Genomic DNA, 21,430 nt, shown 5'->3' with positions numbered 1-21,430 from the left:
CTACAATAAATACATAGCTAGTCAATACAGTCCAAAGAGGCTCTGAGAGCAATTTAGCTTACCCTAATTCACACAACTAGCGGCTGATAGCTTAGTCACTCTCTAGGCTCTGTCAGCTGTAACTGAGGCTGAGGCATGGAAGCACATTTTGACACCTACTTGTAGTACCTTAGTGTCCTTATAGTTCTGTGGTGAAGTAGAATACTTTCCTTTCATTTGGTGCTTCAAGGAAAAACCCAACCCTTTCTGAAAGGTTCATTTTAAGAGCTCTCAAGTTTCTCTCTGGATGGCAAAGACTGCTTCTAAAGCCTAGAGCAAATTCCCAAAAGTACAAACTAGTTCTATTCTGGGCTATCACTTGTCATCACTTGTATATCCAACAGCTGGCCTTCAGATGCAGGTGCATAGTATTAGGGCCCTGAAATTAATGGATTCTTTTTCTATTTAACAGGACCATCTATTACCATCTTTTATTAGCAGTGAAATAAACCAAGTATTTAGGTAACATTTGGGGCTTTAGTCAAAACACATTTAAATAATACTCAGCCTTTCCATTTACACTAGAGCCAATTCCTCTTCTCACAAACAGGCCCCCCAACCACATAGATTTATTTCTGATGTGACTTAAGACTGAGGTGTCTAGAATTAAAATATATATATATATAGTTTATGCATGAAAAAAGGCTAATAATAATAGGAACTAGGTTTTGAGGGGCACTTCTTGTGGTATCATTAAGGCTTATGAATAACTGTGGAAAAGGTAATATGTTCACTTACAGTACTTGTAAGCTGACATAACTTTTTTGATTTCAGTGAAGTTTCTTCCCATTTACACAATTTAAAGGAACTCAGAATGAGATTACCTCAGATTCTGGGCTCAACTCTGATACTTTTGGCCCCCAAGAACAGTAGCTGAACTATGTCAGTTTTCTAGAAGGAAGAAAAAAATTCATACCAAATTGAGGGTTTGCGTTGTAAAGTCTTTTTAAATAAATGTGGTAGCGAATTAAGTGAACCCATGTTATGGTCTCGTTCTTCTGGCTGGCCTTGGTGGCAAGACATTCTGCTCTTTCACTTCCGTCTTGCTTGTTTTGTACCACGTCCTTCTTTCCAGATACTGTGGGACTGTTAGAGACAACGCTGTATCCATCTGCAAATCCAATAGCAGTTCAAAAATGGATATCAAACGAATGGCTATAATTCAAAAGATACTTCTACATTGCATTAGGATTGACTATCTGTAACTAAAAACGCAAATTTTGAACCCACTGATGTTTTTATTAAAGACCACAAAGTCCTTTTTATTCTGCTGCAGCACTAGTTGAACACCTTAAAGAAAGTATATTTCTCACATTATGGCCAAAATTCTGCTTTGTCCTTGGAAGCTAAGAGGCATAGAGAGCATGTTTCTCTCTCTCTGTCTCTCTCTCTCTGAGCCAGGCAAAATGCAGAAGTGAATTGCAGTGCTCTGTCCCTGTATCTTCTATGAAATCAGAAAGGGACCGGGAATTAGGAGGTTCCTAGCCACACCGTACTTTTCACCAGCAAGAAAGTAAAAGGAAAATTCTATATATAAGACAAAGATAGAATGAGATATTCTCTCTCTGAAAAAGACCTGTTGCAAATAGTATCCCCTATGCTCCCCTTGGCATCATGCAACTCTTCACTTTGGACTGGGCCTAAAAAGATAAACTAATCCCATGTTTAGGCCCATAGAATCTCTTGGTTTATTTGACATGCAATACAGCAACTTATTAAAAAGCTAAGCATCCATATAATGCTCAAAATTATTTTAGAATGTTGTACTGTATAAATCACAAATTATAACTGAAAAAGTAAAAAGAGCATAAAGAAAGGTGCAACTTAAGGACATATAATGGCAGTTGAGCATATATGATAATGTCATAAAGCACTATTTCAGCCATTCAAAACTCAGTTAGGCTTCATATTACTGAATCAGATTTTTAGGAAATGGTTGAAAACTTTGTTTATTAACCAATGCCACTAATAATTTCATGGCTGTTATTTATTTATTGCAAGTAAAACAGAATAGAAATCTTTTAAATAGTGTTAGATAGAATTTCTACATGAACTATGAAACATCTCTCAGAAAGACAGATTAGAAATTCCAACTCAAATCAAATGCCATTTTATTAATCCTCAAAACTAATGTTTTTTGATACTGAAGAAAAATAGGAACAATAATTAAAAGCATTACACTAAGTGTGGTACTGGTATAAGAAAATGTAAATCTCATTATGGCATCATATGGCCCTTCTTTAGTGATACATTTTTGCTGTTGCCTTCTGAGGCTCAGTACTGGAATTGATAGGTCACGGGCAAAGTTTTGGATATTTGGAATCCCATAAGGAAAAATGGGCTTCTTGGGGACAGTCATCTATCTGTTTTATCATGTTCTGACTTTAATCTCATTAGAAATAGGGCTCTAAATCATGATTAGTTCTATTTAAAAATCTTTTTGATTTTTTTACATTTAAATAAACCATTTAACATAAATTGAGTTCTCTATCTGGTCTTTGTTATCCACCGCAAAATCCACCGCACAACGCAGTCTCACTTCTCTCTTTTAGTGAATTCAGTAAAGGCTAAATTAATTATAATATCTATTGGTTCCCTGCACAATTGGACCCTGATTCTGCAAGTGATCTTCAGATAGAAACCTAAACACAAACCTGTGAAAGTTCTGCCAGCATGATGTTTGCAAAGACCAGATTCCTCATTCCCTGTTTCAATCCTGAACAGTCAAGATGAGTTTCCTAAGGAACATGCTCTTCTAGCATTTTTTTAAACCAAACTCAGTAGAAATCAATTGACTGTAAAGTTTAGCAGGTAGCATTCTTATTCAACAAGGAAAAAAATCAAAACAATCAGTTGGAGGGCATGATGGGGAAGAATTTCTGCTACCGCTGTGAAGACGAAAAAGGTCTTGTAAGGGCTCAAGAAAGCTCACCACTGTGAAAATAAGGATCCAAGCATAGATGACACCTCCCAATCAGCTCGAAAGGAATATGTTACATTATACTTGCAACAACAAGCAAGCTAGAGTACTGAATATGTAATTAGTACTTAGCGAATAACAGGAATCCTTGCAGGTAACATTTTGGCAACATACCGAACCACTCCTGAATTTAAATATAAAACCATTATTTCTATATATTGTTCCACAGCACATATTTATTAAGTGGAAAAATTATTGAGAGTCATTAATCATAGTTAAAACACTTCAACATCCCAATTACTTTGACTTGAACTCAGAAGAGTTAGGTCCTGTGAAATGTTTATTGTTAGCTTGATCCCACCCCTTTTAAATATCAAGCACAGTACGAACGAAATGTGTTCTTGACTATAGACTAAGAAAGTCTTCCTGAGATGCTGCCTGAAAGTTATACTTATTCCAAAAACGGAAGAAATAAATCAGTACAACTACCACTATATCGCCAGGTATGTTCAATAAAACTTCCACTGTCTTTGTATATTCCTTTCTCGAAAGTCTATACAATTCCTCTGGTCTGTTGCTCACCCCAAATTGAACAAACACATCATATTACTGTTATTCTTAATAGTAAACTTATAGAAAATAATTATGCGTGCTTCTATAAAATATGAATGCCTCCATTATTACTGATATTTCACTGTCAATTGCAAAAAGAGAACTTACTTAAAATGGCCACATTGTTTAGAAATGAAACTTAAACAATGTCCTTCAGTAATGGTTTTACACAAAATATTTAGCATGCTGTGCTGATCATTTCCATTTCATTTCACCTTTATATGTTTTGGCCTACTATTGCCTTTTTATATTTTCTATTCCTCTTTATATTGCATAACAGAACTATCAGGAGAAACACTTGCAGCATTTACCAAAAGAAAAAGATGATCTGTAATTATAAGCAAATGGAGCTGGTACGAGACAATCAGACTGATGGAAGGTCTTAACATACAAGACTTGTTTTCGTAAGCCAATCAAAACACATATGTTTAAACACTGTACAGTAAGCAGACATTGCTCTGCTTTGCCAGCAGCTATCAGGTAGAGCAATTCAATCTATGATAGTCACTTGGGACAACTGAAATTAAGTCATTGAACCAAAACTTTATCACTAAATCAGTATTTCCTGATTTAAAAATAAACATAGACATTTTGCCTTAGTGTTTTAGACAACATCTGGAAATTATTATCCCACAATACTTAATTTCACTGAAATTATTTTTCATCAAAAACTTGTATTTCATCAACTCCACTAGCTGTAAAATACACGCAGAAGTTGGAAACGAAGTAGGCAAAGTTCTACGCAAAAGATAGTGGAAGTATCGCTAAATGATAATATATTGGACTGGAAAGACAGTGAGTGATTTTTATCATACTGACTTTGATTTTAGAATATAGTACCTAGGCAGATAATTATGTAAGTATGATTTCTTGCAGGGGGAGGGAATACATAAGCTATTCAACACCAACATTTCTCTGCAAAATCGAAAGGAAATTTGAAAATCTCCAAGGAAAAACTAACATCACTAGGGAAAAATTCTGTTCTAAAACTGTTTGGAAAAAAAAAAAAACAGCGGAGACTGATCAGAGGACCAAGAACTGTTCTGCAAGTCTAGGGAGTCCCATGCCAAAGGTTCAGCTGCTTTTAAGGTGTCCATCGTTTCCAGAGCGCTCTCCTTCTCAATCTCTCTCTCTCACTCTGAACCACAGTATGCAAACAATGCAGTTTTCCTTAACCCATTAACCACATGCACAGGCTGATATTTAAAGACCCGTTAGTCATGTTACATAACCTGCTCATGCTTTGTACAGCTATGCAAGACAAGAGGATTTTGCTTTTACCTTCCAAATTTGACAAAGTTTTTCATAAATGAAAGTTAGATATTAAATGTATTACTAGATTACATGACATATGTAGTTTATTACTTATTTAATATTCTAATATTACTAGGTATAAGGGAATACCAGATAAAAAATCTCTGTACGAAGCAAGAAGATCCATGGAAGCAAATTCAGGGATTTTCTGTTGTACTGCATCCTTCACATTCTGTTCTTTAACGCTCTTTCTTCCAATTAATAGCTGAGAAGCAAGCACAGCTTCACTGACCTAAAAATAATATTTGTTTTATTCAGGACTAGTTCACTGCAACATTTATACAGTTTTTAAAATCTGATACTAGCAAGCTAACAGTGAAAAATTAATTGTTCAACATACTATATTTTACAATATGGAAGACAGTGAAACATTTTTCTCTGACATGGTAAATACCACACTTAAATAAATCACTACTGCTGACAACTTAATTACTACCCAAGTGATTTCAAATCAGATATCCTCACCTGGATGCCACTGATGTCTACCCACGTGTCAAATATGTATACACACGTATCAGTCAGTGCGCTGTTATATTCTCATTGAATCAAAGTAGAAGCAGAGTCAGATCTGTCCAAGAGAGCTTAAATGCACTACTCGGACAATGTCCATTTTAACTTCTTCAAATAAGACCCATGGCAGAAATCCCAGGGAACCTTAACTCTTGTCTCTCTTGTATTGTGATGTCTTGACTGACTGTGCAAGTTGCATAAGATAACACCAAAGACAAAAAATAATCTCTTTAAAATATTGCACCAACCTGTGTGGCTGCTCTTACTGCAATCCAGGCCTGTGCTTTGTAGCCTTCCGATATCAGTGCTTTTTCAGGAGAAGAAAGTTCTTCAGAAGATGTCTAAAATTTTAGACACCAGTTCATAATTAGCATTATAAATGTATGTCAGTAAAATATATTTTGATGATAGTACAAAGTCCTCAGAAATACAGAATTATTGTTTTAGTTACAATAAAAGTTGTAAAAATCAGCACTAATTTGGTATATCCATGGATTAACTGCTAAAATTGAAAAAAAACAAAACTAAACTAAACCCTAGGACATACTAATTGGCCACTACTTTAGAATTTTCTTAGAGCTGCTCATACTACCCTTACCACCATAAGCAGTTTTTTGATGAACTTTCCACTTTCTGGAATCTTAACTATCTCTTTTTCTCTTATGTTACACATAAGGTTCAGAATCTAATGCTTGTAGCTACCTTAAAGTTGTTATAGCCCTTTATATTTATAGTCACAATGTCACTCATTTTAATACTGAAAAATTGAAATCTGGTAAAGTATAAATATTACTATTTAAAACTCAGGTTAGAATGTAACATTTTCTTTGCAAGGTGCAAATTAGTATGTAATCAGGAAGGAAAACACTCTATCTGTTAATCTTCTGGCTTCTTCCTCTTTTACATAGGAAAATATTTTAAACATGATTGTAGATATCATTCAATACAATAAACACGAGAAATCACATCAAACAAGATAAAGTTCTACTGCTGTACTACATGATTTCTTTGTGTGATTTTTCTAGTAGGATTTTCATTCATGATTTATAAGTCACAGTAAGTTATGGCATGGCAAAGTGCCCAGTATTCTAACAGGAATACGTTTCCTGCTTTGAAGAGGCCACTACCCAAAAGAAACAGAACATACCCTTGATTTGGAAGGCACCATCTCATCTGTCTGTGACACATCCTCTTTATTTGTGGCAAAATGCAAATATAATAGTGCTATTTCAAGGTATGATCTCCTTATTAACCTGTAAGAAACAGCACACAGATAATAAATCTTACTATCAGAGTAAGCATTATGCTGACATAGTCTGACTCCTGCATAAGATTAGCAAAAACAGCCACACCAAATACATCATTCATCCAACCTGCATCATGTACTTAAACTATATCATCTTTCAGCAAGCCATGATATCCTGTTTCTAAGTCTTAGTGAGTCTAAAACACCCTTATGGTATGCTTAACAAATTACACAATGATTTAAGACTATGCCAGATATAATTTGCGTTATGTGCAACACATATTCAGTAAACAAATGGCAAACATTCAGTAAGCAAGTTGTAGTTTTGCCAAGTGCAGTGATCTTTCTGTGGGTTCCTCTGTCTTCCTTCATGTTAAAGCATGTATCTGTTGTCAGTTTCCCTGAAACACAGATGGTTGAATCTGGATACGGGTCTTCAATCAAACCTTCATAAAGTTCTCTCTTCCAAGAATCTGCAAAAATACACCAGGAGACCAAAACAGTCTTTCATTTCCTCATTGTGCTCAGCAGAGGAACTCATGAACACAACTGCTTTCTCAGCTCGGAGTTCTGCACCAGAAACTCTATATCTTCAGATGGACTGTCCTCATCAATTCCTGTTCTCCTCCTATGCTTCCTTCTCCTTTGGGTCATTTGTACCACCAGTCTTATAAACCAGGCCAAAATCTGTATATCTGAAGAACTTCTCCAACATTCCTGTTCCCTGTAGGTTTCTTACAGTCTTTTCATCCAGCTTCTTCCTGGCTCTGTAGAATTCTCTGGTTCGCTCCTAGGAAGTGGTTGTCCTCGTCTTAGCAACAAACTCTTGTTCATGCAGCCATTCATCTGGATGGAGTTATATAGTGCAGAGTTGCTGCTCAGATGGTGCAACAAATTCCAGCTTAGACATGATTTGTGTGGAGCAATATATTAGAGTCACAGAACGCTGTACAGTTCAGAAGAAGGCAAGCTAAATAGCAAGATCACAAGTTCTGCACTTAGCTGGCCACATTTTAGTTAACTTCCTAGCCTTTCTAACAAAAATGGATGTCAGACATCAAGAAACAACTATAATTAAGAAAAACCCATAGATAACTGACAGCTTGCATGAAGGTGATCTGGAAATTCAGCCCTGGCCTCTAAAATAAAAAGTCAAGGTACATCAGTGTAGCTGTACAGTCTTTTAGAAGGACTGTAGCAAATTAAATCAAGGGAGTGGCAAATAAACTTGGAAAACATCACCACAGTGCAGTTTTATACTGTCTTCCATCACCTTGACCACTTGCAGAGGTTTATTACTCTGCTACTGCCTCTGTGTTCAGTTCTAGTTCGTGAACTTCAGTAACAGAATACCCCAACTATCAAGGCAAATTGCTGCCTTTACACTGTCTGTAATGAGACAAGGCACATTCCTCTCACACAAAGCCGTCAAGAAACTAAAAAAATACTGCGGCTGTTCACTCCCCTGAGCAGGAGCTAAGGCTCTGGGCCTAACAGACAGCTCACGCTAAGGCCTGATGTATGCTGGGAGCAGCACCATTAGGATAAAGCGAGAGCGACACATACAACAGACGCTTAAGGACAAAAAAGAATGAGGTCTGCTATCCTTGCAGTTTTGTAAGGAACTGCTTGTTAACACCTGATAAGTCTGAAACTCTTTGGAATTAAGTAAATCCTTGCCCACTAACTGAAACGACCAATAGGATGGTATAGACCAAACTTCCAGGCTGGAAGGTACAAATACATCATGTCACCCCAAACAGCTATTGAAGTAGACCCACCAGCAGCTGGACTGCTGAGGCTCTTGTGCTTCCTGGTGCAATTCAGGGAATGCCCACATCATGATGGAGGAGGAAGGACGAACACTCTCACCATTGGTTAGGTAACTGTTTTGCTCATATGTGCACGATATTAACAAATTATCAAGCTAACGAATCAGTGAACAAGCGAATTAAGTAACTAGAGAATTAACAATTTAGACTAGTCTGCAGAGAAGGGATTAACCCTTTGTTTGCTTTTTTTTTTTTTAACTTAATAAGCTTGTAAAAATAAAGTTTGTTTCACACAGTATGCTGTCATGTAAATTTGAGAGAGTACAATGAACCCTGACAAAAAATCTAAGGTCCAATGTCCAATGTATCGGAATTGCTTGACAGAACTTATTGGCTGGTTTGGTTCAGCTCTTTAGGTCCCTCCTATGCTGAGAACTAACACCAAAGTCACTGTCCTGACATCAGTTACAAACATATTTCCCATGCTCCTTCTGCCTCTGTTCTGCCTGTTTCTGGCTGCTAACCTTTTCAGCCTGGATTTCTATTACCTGGAAGGCCACAGCTCATCTTCTAAAATATGACTAAAAACTCAGTTTAATTAATAGATCTGTTCCTGCTGTTGACAGAGAGGGTACAAGCTTGAAAATAAAGCTGAAAGTTGTAACTTTGTCTACTCAAAAATATATTTAAATCTCAAAAATATATTTAAACCTTTTCAACATTTATTTTACAGAAGAGAGTATACGGTAGCTCTTCTATACTGTTATAGAAGAAAAATCTCCCAAACCATAGAAGATGCTTCATAATAGAAGTCTCACATCAAATCTCAGAGAAAAAGTCAAAAAAAATTTTCATATGTGATTAAAAATGTTAAGTTATACAATAGTTTCTTACTCAAAGTTTTGATCATGTTGCTGGCTCACTTTTATAGCTTCCAAGAGGTTCTCAACAGCTAGACATGACTTGTTATTACCTGCTTCAGTTATCTGGCATTCCACCTTACCTAAGAAAGAAATATAGAAAGCAGTTGTACAAGATTTCTTTTTTCTGTAAGATCCAGCCTGTTTTCTCCCCAGGAAAGCTGAACTATATATTGCATTATCTATTCTTTTGTTGATACGCATAATTTTTTCAGTTTGTTTTAAATGTAATGCACAATGCTTGTATAACAAGTTTTTTCATAAAGCAGCTAAAACAATCAAAATTTCAAATCATAATGACTCCTAATATCACTAAAATCCAAATGCAAGCAAACACTGTGCAATTCATTAGCTTTGTTAAATTATTTAGAAATACTTTATGAACTTCTCATCTTCTTGAGTTCAGACTGATGCAAAGAAGCTAATTAGCTTTTTACTGCGTCCTAGAGCTCCTCAGGTATACCCTTTGATCCCTGATATCATAGAAGTGGGAGAAGTTCTACTCTAGTTTTGAAATAATTTGTTGCATAATGTACCATGATCTATGCTGGAATATATATATACTGGCATACAGGAGGGAGATCAGCAGCTAGGCAGGATGGGAAATATCCAGATTTGTTCTATTTTTACAGTAAAACATCTCCATTTTAAGATAGATCACAGGCATAAGACTGTCTTTAAAAGGCAATCATAATGTGCAAATAAAATCCTATTTACCTATCTGAAAAAGAAGTTCAGCTTCCAGATCTAAATTTTTTGTTGCAGATGCCCTGCAAAGTTCCAATGCTGATTCTAAATGTTTGAGAGCACGTAGCCATTGCAGTGGATCTCCTCTTTCAGATGTACAAGCTATTTTTTCAGCTAATATACATCCTAAAAAAAAAAAAAAGACAGTTCTTAGTGAATCATTTAATAGGAAACCAAGTCATGCAAAAAGAAATGAGTTCCTTACAACAAATATTATTACTTATTTCCTGTACAATCCAATTCTCAAAAATCGAAGTGACTGATGGACACTTTTTCACTAATGTATGTATGATGACAATGAGGCTTACCTAAGTCATCTTAACATAGGTCACACTACACAAATCAAACCTTTCACAATCTATCTGGAAGGACTGGTGGTAAGCCAGTCATAGCTTTACTTGACCCGGCAGTTATATGCAAAACCTGAATCTCCTCTGAGTATTTCCAAATTCCAGAATTCCTTTTGTACTAACCATGTCTAAAGGCTTCGTTGATGAATTCCATAGCTTTTAGACTGTACTCCCCAATATTCATCAATTCTCATAGGGTCTTCCTAAACATGTGAATTCAGCGGTAGGAACTGATCAAACTAGGCCATTCCGGCGGGTGATTCTGTACAGGCCTACATTGACCAGCAGTAAAGCACAATAGGAGAGGATCTCTAGAGCAGAATACCTGACGCTGAATACCTGACAGCCACATTACATGCATTTCAGAGCATTTACTTTGGACTAGCTCTAGTCTAGTCCTAACAACTAAACACACAGTAATGGTTGGAGTGCATTCAGCGTGCTCCCGGAACACACCTTCCACAAAAGGAATCTCGTACATTCTGAGGCTGCTCCACAATGTGAGCCAAAGTGCAGTGAGTGGAGATGATAGGGAGATTTGCTTCAAAAACACATTCCTGATCTGAACCACAACGCTAGCATTGTCCCACAACAGAGTATGAGATAGGAATGATTTTGATGATTCACTCTATTTTAAAACTGAACATTCCATTTTTTATTTAAAATATCTGTATAGTCATCTTTGCAGATACAGTTGAAGAAAAGGCTTAAACAAAATAAACTAGTACTACTGAAATTACATCATTAGCAACACAATACGTGATTGTGTTGAAACAATCCAGTGGGTTCAGATTAACAAATTACCTCCAATGTTTCATATAGGCAGCTAAAGTGAGCTGCATTTTCTCCCTTACCATCAGGTGAAAAAGGAGTGCTAGCTTATAGCCTTAACACAATTCCTAACCAAACCCATCATTCTACCTTATCTCATTATAAATTATATAGTGATATTTTAGTCTATTATAACTCAAACAGACACCAAATCAAGTTTAGCAGAAGAGAGATGGAGACAACCTTAATATTTTATTTTATCTATGCCAGTCCTTGATCTTCAAAACTAGATTTTGGGGGTTTTTTTGGTTTTTTTGTTTTTTTGTTTTTTTAAAGCAGAACTACAATGATCCAACAGTTTTGATATAATTTTTTAAATCTCAGACCAACCTTAAAGATCATCTTCTGTTACTATCCAGCATATATCCAAGTTTACATATAAAGAGAAGTTGTACATTGTTAATTACATTAGATAGATGTTATTTAAAGGGTAACAACAGTAAGAGTTACTATTATTTTGTTGGGAAAGAGAATTATTAGAGAATTATCACCGTCCCCTCATATGCTTTGCTCTCATTAGTTCCCATATAACCACTCCTAAAGAGATGGAACATACAAAGAAAGTTTTCACAGAATAAATGCTTTATTAGCAATTGGAAAAGTACTGTTAATCTTCACTTGTAAAAATCTGAAGTACCTAGTAGTGTCACCAAGCTATAACATTTATATACAACTTTGCTTATATTTTAAAGCTTTGTTGATTAGAATTGCTGTAAGAATTGTATCTTGCTTATACAAATACACATGACATGCAGCCAAACAGGCACCTACTGGCAGTTTAAAAATATTTTCTTTATATAATGAAAACAATTGATTTACTACATTTGCTTCTGATACATCAGCTTACCTCCTTATGCATAAAATACAAATGAAAATGAATGAGAAATGGAAATAATAGCATACTGCATTTTTCTTACCAATTCTCATTTTGACTTGGGCTAGCAAGTTGATATGCGGCAGGTAGATATTTTTTGGAGGTAGGACCAGACAAGTAAATGTAGTGTCTTCTATCTGCTGTTCAATTGGTTCTCCACATAGAAAAATCTATGAAAACACATGTTTTGTAAAATTAAATTATTTAAGGCAAATTAAATAGCATTTTGAAAAGGTAAGTTAGACACTTGCAAAATCCTGGAATTCTACTGCGTCTCATCAAAGTGCACTGGCAAAGGGCCTCATACTCCTGAACTCCCTCACTTCAGTTTGTGATTGCCCTCTTTGCAGAGGGGGAAAGGTCTTTGAGTTTGGTATCAAACAAACAAGAAATAATTTCAATGAACTCTTGATCAGATATATTAGTGTTAGGCTTTGACTTCTAGCAAACTCCCTCAAATCGTGCAGTCATTAAGAAGAGAACTCCTGAGTAACCCCATTACCAGAAAGGAACTGTCACGTCGAAAAAGAAATCTGACATCCAACAAAGGCCAGAAAAGAAAAAAAAATAACATTGCAAGTGTGGACCAGTTAAACTTTTCACTCATGGAAATAAGGCAATGAGGACATGCTGCAAGCTGTAAGTCTCTTGAGGTTAGCAAGTTTCACAAGTGGTAGGCTAGAAGTCTGAAGTTATTTACCTAATTCTTCATCACTTTGGGGAATGAATATTCCAACAGATTAAACTACTGTATTAGGAAATATGAGAAAAGAATTTGACTGGAGCTTTTCTTTAGAAACTGTATCAAAAAGGCCTGAGATTGCAGAAGGGTGTATATATTTTTGAACCACAAAATAGTATATTACTATACAGTCCTCTTATAGTTTTCATCAACATATACTCACTGCTTTAAGAGTAAGTTCATGCGCCAAAATTAATAAGTTTAATGGTTCTGCCGCGGAAGAGTGATGTTCTGTGTCCTCTTCTGTTTGCTGTGTGAATATATCTGCCAGCAGAAGCATACTTTTCACAAGGGTCAAAGAAGCTGGAGGGGAAATAAATGTCTCCTCTTGGAGTAAACTGATGATATTCTGTTTGAACATAGATAACATAAACTGAAGTGGTTACTGCTTTTGCTGTCTGTTTATAGGAACAAATCACACAAAGTGAAAACAATCTACTTCCAATGCAACGTTTCAAGTTCATTTCATCCTGGCATCAGCTGCTCTGACTCTACACAGAGATGTATCAAACAAAAGCATAAACATTTCCAGTGTTGTGTTCAAACCTGCAGAAGTTGTTTAATTCCTGCCACAGGATGTCTTTCTTGCAGGTCAAGAATAGCAGCTTGCACCATCATATCAGCCTGAGTCTCAATATCACCAAAGGCTTCTGCCTCTAGTATTACTTCTCTTATCAGACTCCTGTGTTCAGCCATATCATTTTCTAAAAGAAGGAAGTATATGAACAGTGAAAATACAATAGAAATTATTTTACAGTATCTTTTCCTTCCATTTTTAAAAAGTCACTTCCACACTAAAAGAATTACTGAAAATCAGACATCAAAGACTCCACATTTACTGTTATATTCCATCACATTTGCTCTCAAAACAAAGATTTATTTTAAAACTGTTAATACTGTAAATTCATCATTCATCCAGATGTGCCCTTTATGTGCAAGTCATCAGCATCAGTAATTAGAATTTTGCAAATCAGATGTCCTTCGCATCCATACTTCTATATATTCAAACATCTGATTTTAGTTATCACTCCGGACAGTAACAGCTTTCACAGGAATTGCTCAGGAGAGATTAAGACCAAAGTCTGGCTACAGACCTAGACTCTAATTTTGATACTTGAGTCAGCTTCAGAGTTGATATTAAATTTATAGGACTAAGGAAGGAAAAACATTTTCATTTGTAATCAAACTGCAATAAATATATTCTGTAGTATCTTACTTAAATTCTTAGAAATAAAAGAATCTGGAACATGACATTTTCATTTATAGGAGATATAAAAGGTAAAAAAATAAAAGTATTTGAGGTTTTAAAAACTTGAATAAGTAGCAGCAGTAAGCTTTTTTAAAAGAAGCATACCTATTTAGCTTAAATATACAGGAACATTTGAAATTTTTTGTTGCACAAGTCATTTATCAAAAGGTAATAATCATTAGATGAACATTAGCACAATGTTTTTTGCTTATATGCTATAGGGAGAGATTATACTCAGAAAAACATTTTCCTTGCTGCCTTGGATGAATTAAATGCAAATAATTGCTCAGTGATAATAAATCCCAGGAATTAATATTAGTATTTTTTTTGTGAATAAAAATTGAGTTTGAATAGGCTCACTTTCCTATTATAGTAAGTCTAAAGCCAAAAACAGTAATACCTTCCATATCACCAATGCCACATACGTGTGATAGTAGTGCAGACACTAACATCGTACGACACCTTAGCCATAGACGTATGTTCATATGATCTTGTGCTACCACACTGTGAGGCAGTTGAACATCTTCATTGTAAGAATCCTAATAATTTCCAAGAGCAAGAGAAGTGTTACACTCTGAGTCAACTACTTCACTACAAATGAGGCTTTGCTCAATTCAGTATAGTTATCAGTCTACCATAAATCAAAATAACATAAATATACTACAAATAATATAATTGTAACCAAAAGTTTACTTGAAGGTTAGATGCATTGTTTTTGAATAACAGGCGTCCACTTATTATTTAAATTAAAATCTACAGAAAAATTGAAATGTAAAAAAATTAGAATTAAACCAGCTTTTGTGGGAGGGTCCATAAATATATCCCTGTAGTATACGTATGAGTGAAAAGCACAGGATTAATGGAAGCACTGCATGATGAACAGCTCACAGAGAATAACTTTAAGAGTTCAAACTTAGGAAATACTGTGAGTAACCGCTTCTTAAGATTAAACCCATTACAGAGAGGTTTTCCTTTATTCCTCTCAAACAGGACCATCACACAAAACTCTGAGGCACAAAATGGGCTATTCTGGTAGCAGAGCAGGGAAACAACAACTTCTAGCACCTCACCAGTCATTAGAACCAAAAACGAACGTGGCATAGTACTGGAAACGATTGGGAGAGCTCTCACTGCAGCTCCCTGTGCCACCTTCACATATTATAAACAGTCTTTCTATTACTAAAGCTCTACAGTCCACATGCTACAAGTTTGTGCCAGCACGCAATAAAACTGCACTGCACAACCTGTGTTTTACTTGTACAAAAGATCATCATGAATGACTTGCCATTAGCCACAACTCAGATACTGGGCTACGGGTCAGGCCTAAGGAAGTGTTAGGTCCTAGGCTCTGTGAGACCAAGTGCAGAAAGACAGAAGACCCTGATATACAACACAGACATAGAATGACCACAGCGCATGTAAGAAAAAACAGTCTCATGTCGTATATGTTATAACATTTGGCCTCACCACACAGCTGTTCTGTCCATGGGAGTCAGTTTGATTTACTGTGCACTTGAGAGCGGGTGAATGTGTGGTGTATGAGGAAGAGGTTTTGAACATTGGCTTTCCAACATTGTGCCTATGCGTTAAGACAACAGAATTCAGTCAAAATCTTGCTGCAGTAGGATCACAGCAATGACAGGAACTGGTCTGGCTGGCTGTTCGAAAGAGGATACTCTGAAGTAGGTCTTCACAAAAAAAAATCTAAAATATCGTGAGTAATACAAAGTTTTCAGTTGATAGCTCTGCTTTTCCCTTTTCTGTTTTTTTTAAGAGAGTTTAGAAGCAAAGGAAAACTTTCAATGCTGGCATTTAAAAGAATCCAAATGAAAAATGTAAATCCCAACTGACATACAAATTAAAATGGTGATCACAGAGATATATTAAATATACTACCGACAAGCTGGTAACTGAAGCATATCAGGTATCATTGTGTCCCCAGATTAACTGTAACCATGTAATACGGATAACTGTTATGTTCTAATATTCTGAAAATTACTCACCACTGCATGCAAGATTTCATATACTAAAAAAAATTTTTAAAGTATATTTACACATACCAAATATCCCCCTCCTTGTTTTTTTTCTTGAAAATGTGTCACCGTCATCTTAAAAATGTCTGCATCTTGGAGAAGTCGAATTGCAGAGAAAGTCAAAGCAACACTGTGATATAGAACAATATTATTGAAAAACACAAATTATATTTGTCATTTTATACTCTCATTATAATAGATCCTTCACTTCTGACTACAAGTCAGAAATGTTGCATCAGCAGTTATCCATTAATTTTGGCTTCATTAGAAAAAAAAGAAACTGCATAGAGCATATTCACTGAATTTGTAGGCATTGCAGTATGACGTGAGAACACACAGCAGCAAGAGGCAAGGTCTTGCCAGAGACAGACATAACCAGATAATAATGCATAAGCCAGGACACAGCGTCTTCAGTTGGGAGTAATCAGAACAGAACTCCACTCTCAGTTCCAGGTATACACCTTTCTTCGGGATGGACTTTTACAAATTAGAAGATGCAAAAATACTAGAAAGGACCAAATATATTGGGAAGAGTTCTGTACCTCATCCAAAACCAGAGAAGTAAGAAAACATTCTCCTCCTTAAAGCCTTTCCAGGTTATATGTTAAGCCTTTTGTTAAATCCCTACGGCCTAACTCTCACAGGATCTTAGTAAGCACAATCATCCCAAAATTGAGCTGGGTGCTATCCTTAGATAACCTCTTCAGTAAGCAATCCCATGATATTGAGTCTGCTGCCCCTCCTTTTCCCACTCCCTGCACCACCATAAATCCTTTCTAACTCCAAATAGCATCTAGATTGATATACACATTATTAGGGCTAGTGCAGTACTAAACTAGACCCCATATTTTCAAAAACTGTGAGTTGGGACCCCAAAATATTGTCATATTTCTTAAGACACTTACTACTAGGCTTTTTTCCCTTATATATTGTCTTTTTGAAACTTTCAGATACACAGTTCAATTTTCATGACATCTATACAAATGTTTAGCCTTAATGCAACACTGTGAAACAAAATATTTTCAGGATATGAAGACATTTGCGAAACCAGCTGTGAAAATCTTTCATAATAGGATTTGTTGCCCACAGAACACGCTGCTCAGGATGTTCTGAGAAGAACTACAAGAGCTAATGTCTCATGGGTATCAGTTTTCCATCTCTGAATTGGACATTTTTCCCTACGTTTGTAAATGTCTACTTTCCTACCTCTTTTCTAAAACATTTCGGTTTTTTGCAATACTGCTTTTATTCCTTACCCACTGAAACGTATCCTCCTAATGATGCAAAAGTTACCTGAGAGCACCCCTAGCTCATCTGTAAAGGACTTTTTGTTTGTTTAAAATTTATAACCCAAATTCTTATCTGTGCTGATGTTTCCCTCTACATAGGTCTGGCTGCTATGAAGTAAAAGAAACACATAATTTATAGACGCCTTGAGTCCTTTTGGCACTGCCAGAATAGTGTAAAGAGCTTTTACGGTAAGAGGGGTTCAGGCTTTGCGTGAATTTACTGCTTTTGAGAAGTGCTAGATTAGTTGCCCTATAGGCAAAGTTCTTGATTTATATACAAAACTGACAGAACAACAGCTGCATTACTCTAAAATTACTCGCATTATTCTGCCAACAGCTCTCCACATATGGGATGTATAACCTCTAGAGGTTAGAGGGTAGTTAAAATCTTCCTGCCATTTCCAATTCTGTTCTGCTTGTTGTTTTTTTGTGATATAGAACTGAATGGATTACATCAATTCAGCACAAATAGACCCCAAAGTAACAATAACCAAAACCGTTAATATCTTGCCTTTCAGCTCCTAGAATTTAATCCTCATGAGTCTCCTTCATCATCCCTTTACCTCAGTTTTATTCAACAAAATAAAACCAAAATAAATCAATGTTGAATTTGATGATAACCTTTTCTCTAACAATGAAAAAGATGAAACAAACTGCTTATAAAAACAAAACACACAGAAAGGGTACTGCAATGAAATATCCTATCTCCTTTCTTTTTATTAAGGAGAGTTTTTCCTCTGAAACAAGGCATCAGAGTTAAAATTAGAGCAAAAACTGACATTTTTCAAAACCCTGTTTGAGACGCTATGGCTAACATCTCTCAAGTAAGATGCAGAAGATGCAGTACCAAAGCATACATACAGGCTTTTAAGAAATATTAACCTTACGTTCTGAGCACCACTGTGTCCAGTTAACTTCTGCTGCCAGCCTTTAGCAGTTCTGAAAAGGAGGCCACTTTTACTTACATGCTTACATACAAATTTCACCAGTAAAATGTAGACCACAAGCCCAAATGTTTAAATATATGTATAATTTTAAACACTAATATATTCAAATAAGCAGACAAGCACGTATTTGGGTAACTAGACACCTCACGTATGTAGGGTGGACACCATGTCAGTAGTCTCACTGAGATCAATCGTATTATTTCTATACATAAAATTATTCTCAGGCATAATTTTTTTGCAGGACAGAGGCTATAATGTAGAAGTTTCCCTTGATGAAATTTTTGTGACTTTCTTTTGCTGTCAACAAGAGTGATGTGTCTATATATTTCCCTTGACAAAATACACATCCTTTTATCAGCTGAATCAGAAAATGACAAGATGATCAAAACTGGAAAGCACAGCTGACTATAACAATTTCACCACTAAGTCATTTCACCAAAGGAAAAAAATGATGAATTTCTGTAATATCATGCAAAGCTTGATTTCTAGGCTGGCAGGCAGGAAACATTCAGCTGTCTGAAGGAATGTTTCATTTGTATCTGAGGCAAATATATCAGCAGTTCCCATGGATGGCAATGCAATAAAATTGTAAAATAGGGGGGAAAAAAAACCCAAACCCTTGGTTATTTTTTTTTTTCTGCTACCTGACCACTCACAATATATAAAGCCCATTACAGACACATCAAAAATTTGTGAGCCCCAAAAATTAATCCATAAGATGCTTGACATCCATTGGAACCCTTGATACTGTAAAAAAGTTTCTTCAATCTGAGACAAGGTATAAGTCAAGTGAGAATTCACACACTAGAATATAACTCAATGTCAACTGTGCTGAAAACTGGCTTGCACACTGGAACCAGTTTAGCAGGGTGAAGTCAGAACTCTCTACTAACACAGCTTTACTGAGTTCAGTATTGAGCTAACCTCCGTCTCTTCACATGATATCACACGAATCTGAGTACTGCTCCTTAGTTGAAACTACTAAGAGAGCTTTATAAAGTTAAAACGGCACTCAAAAACATGATGAGGTTACTGTCCAGCGTTCTGTTGTTTTCTCTTTATTTATGGCAAACTTTTCTCATTCAAAACTCCAGAATGAATGAATATTTCATGATGGCAAACGTCCCCAGGTACATCTACAAGATGTTACTCCCCATCTTCACTAAACACATTACTAGCCATGATATAAAGTAACCATAGTTCTAATGTCTGAACTTTTAGGAAACTTCTACCTTTTAAAATAATATTAAAAAAATGCAGGAAAAAGACCCTGCTGCAGTACTCTTTTACTGTTTCTGGTTTACTAGTCTACACCGCACTGTGCAGCTGCTATCCTTATAATTTTTTTCTATTCTTGTAGCATCGCAGCTAAAAAGGAACGTGCTACTTAAATACTAACTGATTTGGAACGTTGTTCATTCTCCCAAGTTACCTGGGAGGAGTAGGAGAAGCTTGCCTTTGATATGGAAGAAAACATTTAGCTTTTGTTAATCGGGTAAAAAGGCAAAAAAAACCCCTTGAGACTGGCTCATCTACTGGCCACCCAAATCACCTACCACTTTGCCAGTAAGAGTGTTCAAACAGTCTTCACCGGTAAGATTATACCAACAATAAAAGAAGAGTAATTTTGCTTTTTGGTTTGTGCTTAACATAAATGTATGCTCTACTGTAATAATTTTGTTGGGTCTAGCCAGACCACATTTAACAAAAGTAACAAAACACTGATTACATCCTACCTAACCTCAATCTAATCTGACAATTGACAGTGCCATACCTCTATAAACTGTACCTCTAGTTAAAAACTTTTACGCTCAAAAACTTTTCAATTTAATAGAAAACTGGATTTAAAAAAAAGAGTTGAACAGTAATAAAGAAAATATATTGTTAAATATATTATTCTTCTTATAGAAATTAATTTAATATTACAGGTATGCTTAGGAAAACAATTCTGCTAGGTGAAAGACCAAAATGATGTTCTGAAAATAACATCTACAAAGAGTTTATATGTTTGTGTATGACCTATATGCTCAAAGAACAGCACAGTCATGACTTCATGAAGTTCCTCCAAAGGCACTCAGAACCTCAGAAAAATCTCAGAATTTGGATATGATAATTCAGAAGAAATATCTGGTAGATCATAGGAATGCAATAGTATTCCACACCCTATCATTAACAATCTTACAAAATTTATTCTAATATATTAGAGCTACATCAATGCTTTAAAAAATTATAAAATATAATATGAACATTTTAACCTGACAGCAATGAGCATATCAGGAGAAAATATTCCACAAGGACAGTAACATAGGGCATTTTAGAACAAAGTAGAACTCAGTAATTCAGGAATAACAAGACCAATGTTCTCTGCTGTACACTTTAAAGTTATAACAAAAGTATGACCAAACATATCCAGACTTTTACTTTAATAAAACATTAAACCTTGCAGGTTTTTCTTTGATTTCATGTAAGACAGCATCATAAAACCACCTCATAGAAAAAGCATAGGTCAGTAACTAATGATTTTTTAAAAAGAAAACTAAAGCAATAATAAAAAAGAAATCCCCTGTATAACTCACATTCCTGGACACGTATGGGTTTATTAAGGTTGGTTGCTAAGAACTAAAATATTTATGCAACTCTGTAGACACAAAAGATTCAAAGAAAAGATTGCTAGATTTATTTTTTTATCTTCCATATTTCAAGCTGTACAATGTGCAGATGTTCACAATACTATTTACCTGAAAGCTGCTTGATGCCTTTGCTGAGAAATAGCTGCAAGTTGAAGCTTGGCCTCAATAACAGCCTCTAATTCTTCAGCAGAACACCAGGAAATCTTCCCATCATATTTGTCCTGTGTGTTCTGCACAAGACACTTAAGATTTTCTTCAGCTTCTGTCAATAAAATCCCCTGCAGAAGGACATAGCATCATATGATTTCAATAAATGATGCAAGAAAAGGAAAATTTCTTAAAAGGTATTCTAGTCTGTTATGCCCTATTACCACCACATCTTGAAATAAATCAACCTGAATACAA

The 21,430-nt window shown here is 35.6% G+C and overlaps 1 protein-coding gene across 1 annotated transcript in view; it reads right to left on the bottom strand.

The window, feature by feature from the left end:
* The window catches only part of CFAP54 (cilia and flagella associated protein 54), a 116,332-nt gene that overhangs the window by 11,212 nt on the left and 83,690 nt on the right, over positions 1-21,430 (bottom strand). Inside the window, exons 52-64 of the mRNA XM_068938295.1 lie at positions 21,134-21,303; positions 18,331-18,387; positions 16,187-16,289; positions 14,527-14,665; positions 13,424-13,581; positions 13,041-13,226; positions 12,179-12,305; positions 10,051-10,206; positions 9,308-9,416; positions 6,543-6,648; positions 5,644-5,736; positions 4,976-5,117; positions 956-1,150 (exon numbers count right to left, since the gene is read on the bottom strand). Coding sequence (XP_068794396.1) covers positions 956-1,150; positions 4,976-5,117; positions 5,644-5,736; positions 6,543-6,648; positions 9,308-9,416; positions 10,051-10,206; positions 12,179-12,305; positions 13,041-13,226; positions 13,424-13,581; positions 14,527-14,665; positions 16,187-16,289; positions 18,331-18,387; positions 21,134-21,303 — 1,741 coding nt within the window. The remainder of the gene's footprint in view (positions 1-955; positions 1,151-4,975; positions 5,118-5,643; positions 5,737-6,542; positions 6,649-9,307; positions 9,417-10,050; positions 10,207-12,178; positions 12,306-13,040; positions 13,227-13,423; positions 13,582-14,526; positions 14,666-16,186; positions 16,290-18,330; positions 18,388-21,133; positions 21,304-21,430) is intronic.

The sequence above is a fragment of the Struthio camelus genome, chromosome 1, assembly GCF_040807025.1.
Source record: "Struthio camelus isolate bStrCam1 chromosome 1, bStrCam1.hap1, whole genome shotgun sequence".
NCBI lineage: Eukaryota > Metazoa > Chordata > Aves > Struthioniformes > Struthionidae > Struthio > Struthio camelus.
Note: the sequence above shows the minus strand (reverse complement) of the source record. Positions and strands in the feature narration are given on the sequence as shown.